Source organism: Rattus rattus, chromosome 7, assembly GCF_011064425.1.
Source record: "Rattus rattus isolate New Zealand chromosome 7, Rrattus_CSIRO_v1, whole genome shotgun sequence".
Classification (NCBI taxonomy): Eukaryota; Metazoa; Chordata; class Mammalia; order Rodentia; family Muridae; genus Rattus; species Rattus rattus.
Window position 1 is genome coordinate 84,818,499 of NC_046160.1, and position 13,806 is coordinate 84,832,304.

General features: G+C 40.6%; 1 protein-coding gene across 2 annotated transcripts in view; it reads left to right on the forward strand.

The window, feature by feature from the left end:
- Kiaa0586 (KIAA0586 ortholog) overlaps positions 1-13,806 on the forward strand; it is a 95,401-nt gene that overhangs the window by 47,937 nt on the left and 33,658 nt on the right. For both annotated transcript variants that reach the window (XM_032907905.1, XM_032907906.1), the window contains exons 22-27: positions 2,254-2,410; positions 3,307-3,526; positions 4,164-4,414; positions 5,888-5,958; positions 8,167-8,289; positions 9,019-9,193. In XM_032907905.1, the coding sequence (XP_032763796.1) occupies positions 2,254-2,410; positions 3,307-3,526; positions 4,164-4,414; positions 5,888-5,958; positions 8,167-8,289; positions 9,019-9,193 (997 nt within the window). The remainder of the gene's footprint in view (positions 1-2,253; positions 2,411-3,306; positions 3,527-4,163; positions 4,415-5,887; positions 5,959-8,166; positions 8,290-9,018; positions 9,194-13,806) is intronic.

Here is a 13,806-nt window from a genome sequence, read left to right on the forward strand (position 1 = left end):
AGCTTGGTGCTAGGGAATGGACGCATCTGCTCACACCTGTGCCTTGTTAACGATGCTTGCGCTGCAGACCTCTCAGGGCCACGACGGCTCTGTAACCTGATCAATCGATCTCTGCTCTTCTTTGACTTGTTCTGTGCTCATTCCCTGCACATACTCTCATGGGGGTGATTAGTAAGAAAATTTGGAAAAATGAGTGTAAGCAGGAAGTTTGATTGTTGAGAGCGTAGTCTCTTGGGCATAGTGAACTGATGCCTTAGCTCTGTTTTGCGTAGGCTTGCCTATATGATAGAGATACTTTAGAGTTTAAACCGCGTGTGACTGTTAGTAGAGCGAGCCCATGCTCACTGAGCTAGTTGTCCCCTCAACACTATCAAGCTTGTCTTAGCATTTGGACATATTTATGTTTTTATTTTTCATGTATTTTAAATTTTAATTTTAAAGAGTTTTTAATTTTTAATTTTTGTTTTAGTTTGTTTTTCAAGACAGGGTTTTCTATGTAGCCTGGGCTGTCCTGGAGCTTGATCTGTAGACCAGCCTGACCTCAAACTCAGAGATCTGCCTGCCTCTGTCTCTCAAGTGCTGAGATTAAAGCTGTGCACCACCATCACGGAAGTTTTATTTTAATTTATTTTTTTTTATTTTTTCAGAGGTGAGGTTTTACTGCACTGCCCAGACTGGCCTCCTGCTCTTGAATGCTGTCTCTTGCCTCAGCTTCCCAAGGAACTGGGATTGCAGGTGCACGCCACACCATGGCCTGCTCTTTACATCTTATTTCTAAGTTCTATTAAAAATCGCATTTCTTACTAGGTTTCAGGAAACCACTTTTTTTTTGTGTTTCCAAAGAACATAAGGACTTGATTCTCAGACTGTGTATACAAAAGCATAAAGCACCACAGAGCCTTGGTTATGACGTGAATCCTGGAAGAAAAATGTTAAAGAAAGAAGTCTAATTTTGATTTGTATAATTTGGGAGGGATAGACATCTTCATGATATTAAATCATCATCATCTTCCTATAAAGTTTCATGGATCATTAAATAACTTATATAACTTAGGGTGTAGAACTTTGTGAATGCTTAGTTCCTAATGGTTTAGTGATCAGTTACCAGTGCTAGGAGAATACCTTCAGATCCTCTCATGAGGATAGCTGGGCCATCTTATTGTAAATAAATGAATATATATATATATATATATATATATATATATATATATATATATATATACACACACACACACATACATACACATACACATACAGATTTTTATGTTGTATATATATACAGTCAAGAAGTAGAAACGATATAGTGTATTTTTTTCACATAAAAGAGTTTGCTACCTGTTGAGCAGTGTTTGAGGATTTCTAATAATTTTTCATCATTTGGACAGTATTGGGCATGTCCAGGTTAGTGTGGCTGTAGACTCACCGTCAGTTTAAGTTAGGCAGTAGTTTCCAACATGGCATGCAGTATATAAAGGCCTTTTAAAGTGGATAATAATGTTCTTAAAATGAATAAAGGAAATGACAAGGCTGTTCCCTCACAGAAAAGAAATAGGGATTGCCTGCGTACGGTCAAAAGACCCAGGGACAGTAGGCACTCTTGCCTCTGCTGATGGTGTAAGGAGCCCAGTGCTATAGGGGAGTTCCACGGTGTCTGCTCAGAAGTAAACAGTGCTTTCAGTGGTTAGGACTGAGAACTTACTCCATACATAAATCTATGCACATGTAATTGACTTAGGTCAGGATTGCTTGATAACTCTGAGGAAAGAAGCGAGATAGAAAGGAAACAGGACAGTGTTTTTACTGTTATCCTTTTATGTCTTCGAACTTTGAAACCTGTTGAATATTACCTTAGGTGAGAAATTGATGTTAAGATGTTTCCTTCTTTCCTTGTTTGCAGCTGGCTCTAATGTTTTCTCTCCTGCCCTCTCCTGTTTCCTACTTGCTGTTACGTTAACCATGCAACCCATCAAGTTGTAGTTGGGTTTGGTCTTCACCTCAGTCTGACTAATCTCTGTGTTAGAAGACAAACGCATTTCTTTCAGATGCAGTTACTTAGTTGCCCAGGAGTTTCCTTAGGCCAGTCCTGTACTGGCAACCAAATAGTTAAGACCCGAACACCCAGGCTTCTGTTTATTGTTGCTTTGACCGTCCATGTCAACGCTGTAGTCTAGGACTGAGCTCCTCTTACTGTTCCTATTATTTTCTGTCGGGCGATTATGAACACACCGTGTTTGTTTCACTAATCCATCTTAGGCAAGAGTTTATCCTCCGATAGCTACACCGCAGCCTACTCCCCCTTGCTCCCCGGCACCTTTGAAGGAGCACCTGTTCATAAAAACTCCAGAGTCCTCTCCCTGCGAATCTGATCAGGACGTGGCCTCATCCGTTAAAGAGATACCTGTTGAGAAAGGTAGAAACCCTGTTTCTTTAAAAACATTGTGTGATTGTGTACGTGTGTGTGTCTGCACACGTCATGGCACGTGTGTGGAGGTCGGGAGTTTGTGAAGTTGCTTTTCTTCTTTCATTTTAACATAGGTACCGTGATTGAACTCTGGGTGTCAGGCAAATGCTTGACTTGCTGCGGCATCTTGCCTGAACCTAAAATTTTTGTTTCTATAATTCAGTTTTACTTTTAGTTACTATAAATAGCTTTTGCTTAGTAGTCTTTAATAAATGCTTTTTTTTTTTTTTTTTTTGGCAAGGAAACTAAGGAATTGCTTGTCACTTGATTGCTTATATACTATAACAGAATACCATACACTAGATAATTTATAAGTTAAATTAAGAGTTTGTTTGTTTCTTTGTTTAAGTTCCAGAGTCTGTGAAGTCATACCAAGGGGCTGCCTTTGCTGACAGCCTTCTTGCTATATCATGAATGACAAAAGGTGTCACATAGCAGCCAGAGAGGAGGAGCCTGCAGGCTGAGGTCTCACTCCTCATGGGGCTGCTGATCGCATGTAGGGTGCATGTGCCCCTGGGTAGTTCACAGGGGCCTCCCTCCACATTGCAACATATGGGTTAAGGATTAAGTTTCCAATATAACTTTCCAGGGAGGCATTCACAGAAAAGTATTATTTCTGAAAATGTGTGATTTAATAACTACTAAAGCTGCTTAAGTGTGAAGTAGTTTTAAAATGTCATCTTTTCGAGGTCTTAATGTCTATATCTTAATAAATGTAGAAATGTTCCTATTAAAGCCATCATTGTCGTCATTATGATTGTTTAATGCCAGTGTTATCTAAAACAATGAGCCATCACATCAGAACGTGATCGACCGAGTCTTCATTTTCTCTTTCTAATCTGTAGGAAGTGGCCTGCCTGTAGCCACACTTGTTAGCACACCAACCCGTACCCCTGTCACCACCCCTCCTCCAGCAGCAGCTCTTACCCCAACGTTGTCAGAAATTTCCATTGACAAGTTGAAGTTTTCAAGCCCTGAACTTCCCAAGCCATGGGACAGTGGAGACCTGCCCCTGGATGAAGAGAACCCTAACTCTCTTCAGGAACGTCTTCACCCAAGAGCTGTGTAAGCAAGAGCGCACACTTGTTCCTCTGCAGCTCCGCCAGATCCACTCTTCACACACTGTTCCTGCATGGAAAGGCCACAGAAAGAGCTGGGGTGTGGGGGTGGACTGGGGTGGGGGCGGGGGCGTGTTATGAAGTCCAGCTGGTCTGGAATTTTCTTTGTAGCTGAGGTTGTTCTTAAATTGGTAATTCTCCTGTCTCGGCCTCATTAGTGCTGGGATTACAAGCATGTTTCCACTACTCATGGCTTTCATTTATTCTTTAGAAAAAATAACTTTTATAAATCTTAAATATTTTAAAATTAAAAATACACCCTTGTCTTTTCCAAAGGTTTAAAGTAAATAAGAATAAACCCATCAGATTATTAATGAAATACATAATTATTTCTCTGGTATAGATCATCATATACTGCGCTCAGTTAATGTTTTTATTACTAAACCATATTGATTTCTCTTGTGACTAGAGCAGCTTTCAGGCGGCCTCTGATGAAAGCAGAATTTCAGAGCAGTGAGCCTTGTTAGCTGTTACAGTGGTCACTTTGCTAAAAGAGGCTGTGACTGTAACATCTGTTTTTGTGCATGTGAATGGGCGTGGGCCTTCAGCGATGTGCAGCTCCAAATGTGCCTTTATCTTCTCAGTGTGATGTCTGTGGCTATCGACGAGGAGCCCGAGAGTGTCGCCTCCTCTGCTCAGCCTGCACCTCCGGAGCCAGCTCCCTTAGCACCACGTCTTGAGGACACCAAGGCCCCTTCTCTCCAGCGGATACTGAGTTCTGGTTCATCAACCCCGGAGAACACGTTGAGCACTGTCACTGAGACAGAAACTTTAGACAGGCACATATCTGAAGGCGAGATCTTACTTAGCTGTGCTCAGAACTTGGCTACCAAGAGTAAGTTAAGACTTTTGGCTATATTATAGTCGTTTCCTTAGTGATAACTTCTTTTTAAAAAAGGTTTTGGTTATCTTTCCTGATTTAACATGGTTTTATTTTTTTTTTTATATATTTATTTATTCTATATGGGTACACTGTCACTGTCTTCAGACACACTAGAAGAGGGCATCAGATCCCATTACAGATGGTTGTGAGCCTCCATGTGGTTGCTGGGATTTGAACTCAGGACCTCTGGAAGAGCAGTTGGTGCTCTTAACCTCTGAGCCACTTCTCCAGCCCCTCAACATGGTTTACTAGATATTCTGTGCAGTTTGGTTAACTTTTTAGGCTCTGATTTTGAAGAATGAAATTGCCCTCTTTCTTTAGAATTAATTTGATAATAGCTTGAGATATATTCTGTTAGTGTATTTTGTCTCTGCTTGTATAGATGCTAAATGCACGTTTATATATGTACTTTTATATAGTGTTATGCTGTGTATATTATTATTGTAAAACCTGAACTTTTTACAAAGTATTGTGTGGTAAACATATTTCAATATCAACACACATGGGTCATGTGTTTTTCCAGTGGTGTATGATCCATTCAGGTAATGCTTAAGTGAGGGACATTTATTTAGACTGTTTTCCCACATCCCAGACTACGTACCAGACTGTACTGACCATCTTTGCACAAACTGCACTTACCTGATAAGTTCCATAATCCGTATCTACAAGTGCATTGTTGAGACAGATTGCTACCTTTCGATTAGTGCACAGTCCGCATGCTTCCTGGGAGATTAGCCAGCTCTCCATTTAAACCAGTTCTTATGTACATTTAACAACTTGTAGAGGTGCCTATTTCTCAGTTTCTCTCATATATATATATATATATATATATATATATATACTTGAAATTACTCTCAAATTCTGACAGCCTGGGGCTGGAGAGCCAGCTCTGTACCTAAGAGCATGGGCTGCTCTTCTAGAGGACCAGGTTCAATTCCCAGCGCCCACACCAGTCTGTAAATACAGTTTGAGGGAGTCAGATGTCCTCTTCCTGGCCTCCATGGCGCCAAGCATGTACTTGGGACATAGGCACACACGTTGGCAAAACATCTGTACACACAAAATAACAGCAATAATTCAGATTAAAATCAATTTTGAGCTGGTCACGATCAGGTTAATCTCTGGAGGCTGAGGCACGCAGGTCTCTGACCTCAGTCCAGCCTGAGTTCCCAGGATAGTCTGAGAAACCTTGTCTTGAAGAAACAAACAGGTAAAAACTGAACAGCTGGACCACTCTGACGACAGAGAGGCGAAGTGAAAAGCTGTGTTTGTTATGCCTGAGTGATTTACCTAACAGTGGCCTGGACATGAGCTTCACCACTTCCCCTACTGAACTTTAAATGTAGCATTCTGTGCTTTCTGGCCAGATTTCTTAGTAAATGTCTCCTTTTTTCCCTAAATTGCTCTACTCCTTTCTACTTTCAGGAAATGGGGACTTGTTTCTGATGAACAGAAATGACAGCTTATCCACCACTCTGCAGGATGCCCTTGATATGGTAAGGAGATGCTGACTCCAGTTGCACTGGAAGAATGTCTTGATGTCTTGTTGCAGGTTTTCCTCAGTTGTTTGAGGTATAGACACAAAGTTTAGTGATTTGTTAACCATGAAACCAGGCACAGCCGCAAATCCCTGTCTGTGGTCACAGACACTTCAGGGGCTCAGTTAGGAGGCCGAGAGCTATTTTGTGCCACCTTGCTTCAGTGGGGAAAGGAAAAGTAGTGAGGAGGGATGGGGACAGAGACTCTAGTAATAGAGGGTTGCTTACCCACTTCATTATATGACCCTAGATAGTGGGAGAATGAATAGAAAGTTGTCACCGACTTCTACGGTTCTGATAGTCCAAGATACCTGGTAATGTAATGAGGTAATGAGACCTGGGATTGCTTTTACGTCTCCTGCAGAACATTTGTGTGTGTGTGTGTGTGTGTGTGTGTGTGTGTGTGTGTGTGTGTGTGTGTGTGTGCATTGATATGTGTGTGTATACATGTACCCACATATATACGTGTATACACATACATGCGTATGTATGTGTAAATAAATTTAATGGGTTACAAATCACGACGGCTCAACAGTTAAGAGGGGTACCCCTGTTGCGAGGACCCAAGTCTGGTTCCCCCCACCCACACCAGGTGCTTTACAGCCATCGATAACTGAAGTTTTTGGAGCTCTGACATCCTCTTCTTTACTTCATGGGCTCCTATACTTATGCACACATACTCACCCATGGACATGTAATTCAGAGTAATGAGAATAAGTCCTTTTAAAACACTCAGATAAAAATAAGATCCAGGGAAAGTAGTCATTCCTGGTTATTAGAGCCATAGATGAAAAAATGACATTGATAATGTCATGTTACATTCTATTTACATGTATACAGCTGTCGTGAGCACATACTAATTTTCCCTTAGGACTGCTAAGGATGAGGTCTTCACTTTTCATGTTTTCAGGTGACTTAGTGAGGAAGGGTGGCCGCTCTGCCACACTCACTGCTAAGCCTTGTTGATCCCTCTTTCCGCCAAAGCGGCATGTCACAAAGGAGTAGGAGAACGCCTTAGGAAGTCTGCTTTGAAAAGAAAAATAAATCTCCAGAGAAGATCCTGTTTGAGCAGTTATTTTTTAACACTGACTTGTGAAGTGATTGGCTAAGTCTCCTGTAGTTGCAATCACTGTTGTGAATAGCGAGGGAGAAGACAGAGTCATAGTAATCGTCCTTTCGAGAATTGTGTATGTGTTTGGCTATTTAACACACCACTGTGGAATTGTTACTCGTTCTTAGAACTTTACCTGGTATTAAAGTAAATTGACCAACTGAACCCAGACAAAAGTATAGCCTTTCTTTTTCTACATTTGAAACTATTTCTAGTTGTAATTTCTTACGGTATGCAAAGTTATAGTAAACGTAAATGAAAAATATAATCTAGGAAACTCAGAGTTAACTGAAATCATGTGCTGTTAGGTGCGTTATTCCTACAGCTAGGAGGTGTACTATATTCCATTAACACAGAATGACCATAAATGATTTAAATAAATTTGTCATACTTTATCTTCTAGCCAAAGGCAAGAATTTGTTGTTTTAATGAATTGTAAATTATATCCACTCTTGTATTAACAAGGACATTCATTCATCTGATGCCGAGGCTCACAGCACCCTTGTCTTTCAGGCAGGTGTTGTGAGGCACGGTGACGCCTAGGTAAATGTTACAAGATGAGGCTTTCTGTGCCTCCCCTAGTTTAGACAGACTGATGTGGTGCAGAGGAGGAAGAGTGCTGAGGCGCCGTAGAGGCTCTCGTGATTCTGAGGCTCTCGTGTCGTGTGTGGTCCAGTGGCAGCACCTCCCCAGTGCTTGGCTGGTTTGCCACACCCTGCCTTGATCTGCACTCTGTACACGTGAAGCAGGTCATGAGCCCACACTCATGCTGTTTGAACATCACAAAAGCACTTAGGGATCACTGTAGTTTAGTTGCTTGAGACAGAAGCTCTAGCTGTCACAGAGCTGCACTCAAATTACTTTGTCCACCTTTGAGGCAGCTGTGAAGTGTTTTTATTATGGTCAAATGGAAATGAGAGTTACCTGAAAATGAAATGGTGAGTTCATCTTTAAAACATACTTGTGTTCTTTCTTCCTAAAGTTTTATTAGTCATAATTGAGAAAGGGGAGTTGTGGGATAACCTTTTTTGGCCTTGTCCTTGTGTCTGCTCTAGGAAGATGATCCTCCCAGTGAAGGACAGGTGATTAGGAGGCCCCACAAGAAGCTTCATGAAAATGCAATCATTTCTCTTCTTACCAAGCAAGAACAGGAATTACTAGTTTCACAGCAAGCAGAGGTACTGTTCAACCATAAAGGTTTGGGGAGGGGCTAGACATAACTACAGGAAAAATATTAAATATCCAACTTTTAATTTCCACAAGACAGTGTTTATATTACTCAATAATCAATATCATAGCCCTTTTAACCTAGATTGAACTGAGCTTTGTAACTGAGAAAGATTTAGACAAACTGCTCCAATCTCTTATGCTACAATTTTAAAACACAGTAAAAAAATGAAGCTTTAAAGATAAATTTATTTTGTGTGTGTGTGTGTGTGTGTGTGTGTGTGTACGCGTGCATGTGTGTGTGCAGTTCCAGCCCACATCCATATATATTTGAATACACATACAATACCATATGCCTTTTAAAACTTCTTTTCAAAAAAGTTTTCCTTTATAATAATAAAATATGTATAATGTAAAATATGTATAATGTAATGTATATGTAAAATATGTATAATGTATGTGAGCAAGTGCACATAGCAAATGTGAGGTCAAGGCGGACGTGAAGTATTAGCTTCCTTCCCGCCATATGGGTCCTAGGGATTGAACTGCTTCTCAGTCAGCAGCAAGCACTCTCACCTGCTAGCTGTCTTTCTGGTCCCTGAACTTCTCAGACTTATTATTCATGTACCTGAAATGTGGCAGTGTAAGCACTTCTGTGTTATGTATCATGATCTTTATAAAATATTTCCTGCTTTGATTGGTTTCATATAATGGCCTTAATGGTCTCCTTGTCTTTGAAGGACTTGGATAACAGTGTGGGTGAGCTTAGTGAAGGACAGAGGCTCGTGCTGAAGGCAGCAGAGGACATCCCAGCGGGACCGTTGGTCCGCATGCTGCAGCCCACTCCTGCTGCAGAGCCTTCCGATCAGCACGCAGACCCCAGGCTGGTGTTGCAGCAGTTTGACATGGCCTCAGGTACATGCACGCGGCGGTGTTCTTGACGTTTCTGTGAGAATCTACTTTGAGTCCTCTTGCGGGTTCTTGTGCTCTTCCCGTGCTGATGCTGTACTTTACGTTACAGTCCAAGCTGCGCTCTCTATCTGAACAGATGGGGTCTTAAAGATCTCATTATATCTTTTCTGTTGCAGTATAATTAAAAATGTGCAGACTGGTTCCCACGGGTTCCCACTCCTCACGGATCCGTGTGCCCTAGCTGTTTCTCTGTCAGCCGCTTTCACACATTGTCCCCTTGGCAGGTATTTTATCACGCCTGACACACACATCGTGTTCTGCAAGCCGTGCTAGCGTGGCCTCAAGCATTCTATAGCCTAGGACGGCTTCCTGTCACAGACTCTGTTCACACTCCCATCAACCCAGTGAAATCATGACTCAACAGACTATAACCCAAAAACCAGATTTATGTTAAGTACTCACTGTACACAATTACACTGTACACTCTACACAATTAACTTACAACCAATTGATAAGGATATAAACCGCCCACCTAGATAAGATAAATTGGCCTATAGAAATCCATCCCTTAAGAAATATTCATAACAACCTGTATCTATGTAGAGATGCATGGCGAGGATCGGTTACGTCTGCCCCCATGTTGCTTCCTCTTTCTGCTCCTCCCTCTCCTTCTAAAACCTCTGTTCCTGCCTCCCTTTCTTCTCATTCAATGACAGGCCTCAGTTTATCTTGTACCTGCACAATGACATCAACCTACATTCTCTATGATACTCAACACTTTTTCCTGAATATGATTTAATGTGTCTTCATTAGTATGGGCACCATTGGGAGGGATATGAGATAGTTTTTGTAATATACATACTTAAATATTGAAATATAAATGTACTATTTTAATGTATACTGGAAAAATATAACCTCTCAGAACCAGTAGTCAGGTTTAAGACAGAGTTCAATGAGATTATAGTTTGTGATTTCTCAGATGCAGTGTTTAGTGTGTTTGGGCTATCTTAAAGAGTGACTGCAATTTCTGTTGTAGTAGTTTGGAAATTATTAACATACAGTTCATTCTCATTGTCTGTGGTAGCTGTAACCTATAAGTTAAACACACATACATTAGGAAACACTGAACTGTTGCTCTTAGGAGAGATACAGGATTGGGTTCCAGTAAGCCTCTTGTAACATTGTCACTTGATCAGTATGCTGTTGTGGTAAAAATAAAAAATAGGCGGAACGTCCACGCGAGAACTTTGCTCACATCCCCTGTAGCCCGGTAAAATCAAAGTTCTAGAAACTTGTAATTTATCAGTCAGATTTATATGTTAAATTCTCATTAATAAAGATATAAAGCGCCTACCTAGACAGGGTAAAATTGACCGAGGCCACCTGGCTCTGGATCATCCTGCTCCGTTGTCTCTATCTTGATTCTCCCGATTCTCCTCCTCCTCTTTCCTTCCTAGACTTTTCCCCGCCTACCCTTCCTTCTCATCCAATGATAGGCTTCACTTATCCTGGACCTGCCTTGGTGCATAATGACATCATCCTACAGTATGTAACCTAGCTTTATGTGTGTTCTGTTTATTGGTGTTGTGTTTAGTTTCTATCATTGAGTCACCAACACTGAAGTCACAGCCAAAAGCACTGTAGTTCATGCCCACAGACGTGCATCTAACACATAATTCCTCTACAGGCAGGTGAGAGTCTTCTTGCGCTCAGGACGTTGGACAGTAATTATCTTTTTTTTTTAAAGATTTATTTATTTATTTATTTATTTCTTATATATAAGTACAGTGTAGCTGTCCTCAGACACACCAGAAGAGGGCATCGGATCCCATTACAGATGGTTGTGAGCCACCATGTGGTTGCTGGGAATTGAACTCAGGACCTCTGGAAGAGCAGTCAGTGCTCTTAACCATTGAGCCATCTCTCCAGCCCCTGAATTACCTTTTAAATGATTTGGTATTCTAAGTACCCAAAGCACCCAAATGTGTCTTTGTCTGTCTTCTGTTTCTCTTTCTCTGTCTTACATACACATGAGTGGGGAGGAAGAAAAGGATAAAGGACAGAGAATAAACACAAAACTGGAAAACCTGGCAATGACTTCATTGTTCAAAGGTCATCTCTTGCAGTGTAAGATCTAACATAAAAAGGCACTGTGGGGATTTTGTTAGGTCCACAAAATGACCATAAAGTTTCTGTGTCTGCTGAGTTTTCATTAGGGATATAGTTCTGTGAGTGGTAACCTCGCAAACGGAAACTGTTCAGTTAAGTGAGCACTGTATGTTGTATGACTTTCCCAGGCTCGTTAATGCACTCTGTAGTAGGTACAAAATAAATTGTGGTTTTAGACAATGAATTTTAAATCACTGTAGCTAGACCCTAACACATCTTTATCAAATAGAAACCATTCTAGTCAACACATATTTTGGTCAGCAAGAAATAGACTTGCTGGGGTTGGGATTTAGCTCAGTGGTAGAGCGCTTGCCTAGCAAGCACAAGGCCCTAGGTTCGGTCCCCAGCTCCAAAAAAAAAAAAAAAAAAAAAAAAAAAAAAAATAGACTTGCTTATTTCTATAACAAAAAAACTCTGCTTTGCAGTTTGACAAAGTCTTGAAAAGTATTTTCTGCACTCTGCTGATTGTGGAATAATTTATCCTGCCAAAGCTTAAAGGGGCAGCAGTCGCTTGGTGAGATGGGTGAACTTAGTGCGTCAGGCAGAAACTTGCTACTAATTTCTTCAGCCCAGTCCGTTCGCTGTTTGAAGCACTGGCTGGGCAGTAAGTTGGTCGTAACCTGGAGCTTTCCCACTTGCACCGAATTCCCGAGTGACTGACCACTTAGAGGCTTATTTACTAACAATGCTATGGCCTGTGCTACACTAACTCAGAACTGATTTAGCCCATGTAAACTATTCTGTTTGCCACATGGCTGGTTACCTCTCCTGTTTCAAATGCCTAACTCCTCAGAATCTGGGTGGCAGACCACCTGCCTCTATCCCAGAGTTCTACTCTCTCTACTAAACTTTCACCTTCTATTTCCTGCTTTTTGTAAATTTCAACAATACAAAAATTTTTTACTCTTACACCACCTTTAATAAATGAAACTTTGGAGTGCAGACTTGCTGTACCTAAAGTTAGAGAGCATCTGTGGAATATTTAGTGTCGGCTTCATGCTTAGCAAGAGCCTTACATTGTTCACAATTGGAAGAAATTCAAGACTGAAGTTTTCAGTGCAATACACATAAAATTGCTGTTGTTTCTCATTTGTGTGTATGGTGAGAGCTTTACACTTGCTACATACTTTCAGATTAGTTTTTATACAACATAAAATGCAACACATAGCTGACTGGGCAAAGTGCAGGAACCCAAGGGACACTAGAGGGCGCTCATAGACCACCTGAGAGAGGCTAACAGTTATGCTCCTGTAGACGGGACTGAGCTTACAGCATTGAGTCTGTCCAGCACAGACTAGTCTTTGAGCTTACAGTCTGTCCAGCATTTCCTTATGTCTCTGGCAGTACCCAGATCACGTGTGGTGTAATAAATCATTTTTGTGTTTAACGAGACCATAGTTTTAGAAAAATCATAGTCATTTGATAACCATTATCTCCTTTTTAAGACAGGTAATTATCTTAAAAAGGCAATCAAAGGCAATCATTTGAGAATAAGATGGATTGTGTATAACAATACTTTTTGCTATGATTAAAATATTTTATCGTTTATTTGTGAGTATATGTGTGCATGTCTGTGTGAGCATGTCCCCTTAGATAATGACTTCCAGAGCTTGATTCTCCTGTTGTGGGTCTTAGGAATTGAACTTAGGTCGTCAGGATTGCTAGCCACTAAACCATCTCAGTGACCGTGCAGTATGATATATCCGACCATTCTGAGCGGACAGTATTCTCAAATATACAGAGTTGAAAGGTAATATAATAGACTTTATACTTGCCATCATCCAGTATAATGGACAAATTATTCTAGAAAATATTCTGGATAAATCGTAACATCAAAATATTCCTTTATTGGAAGTTTATGAAGACAGGTTTTAAATAATGACTAGTCTGCAAAATAAATCTTTTTATTTATTTAAAAATTTTTACTAGTTTGCAAAGAATTAGGTTTCATTATGTTATTTTTTGAGTAGTTTTTTTGAGATTTAATCTTTAAATATATATATATTTGCACATATATGTGTATACACACATACACACAAATGTGTATGTACGTGGAGGCTAGAAGAGTGTGTTGCACGCTCTGGAGCTGGGTTACAGCAGTTGTGAGCCTCCTGATACGGGTGCTGACAACTAAACCTGGTCCTCTAAAGTGCAGTGCCTGTGCCTGAGCACTGAGCAGTTCCCCAGCCTCCGAATTTACACAGCAAAGCAGGTTCACTGTTTCTCCAACCGTAGCAGTTAAACATGTGGTACAGCATTGGGTGTGCATGTGTCTGTATTTGGAAGAGGCAAAATGGAGCAGAATGGTTGAGAATTTGGGTTTTTAGAATTTCTGAAGTATATTTAATTCTAACTCTGTGTGTCTTTGTTCAAGTAACTTAATGCCTCTTTCTGAATTACCTTTTTTTCATTTTTTAAATTAATTTTTAAATTTAGTATACAAAGTA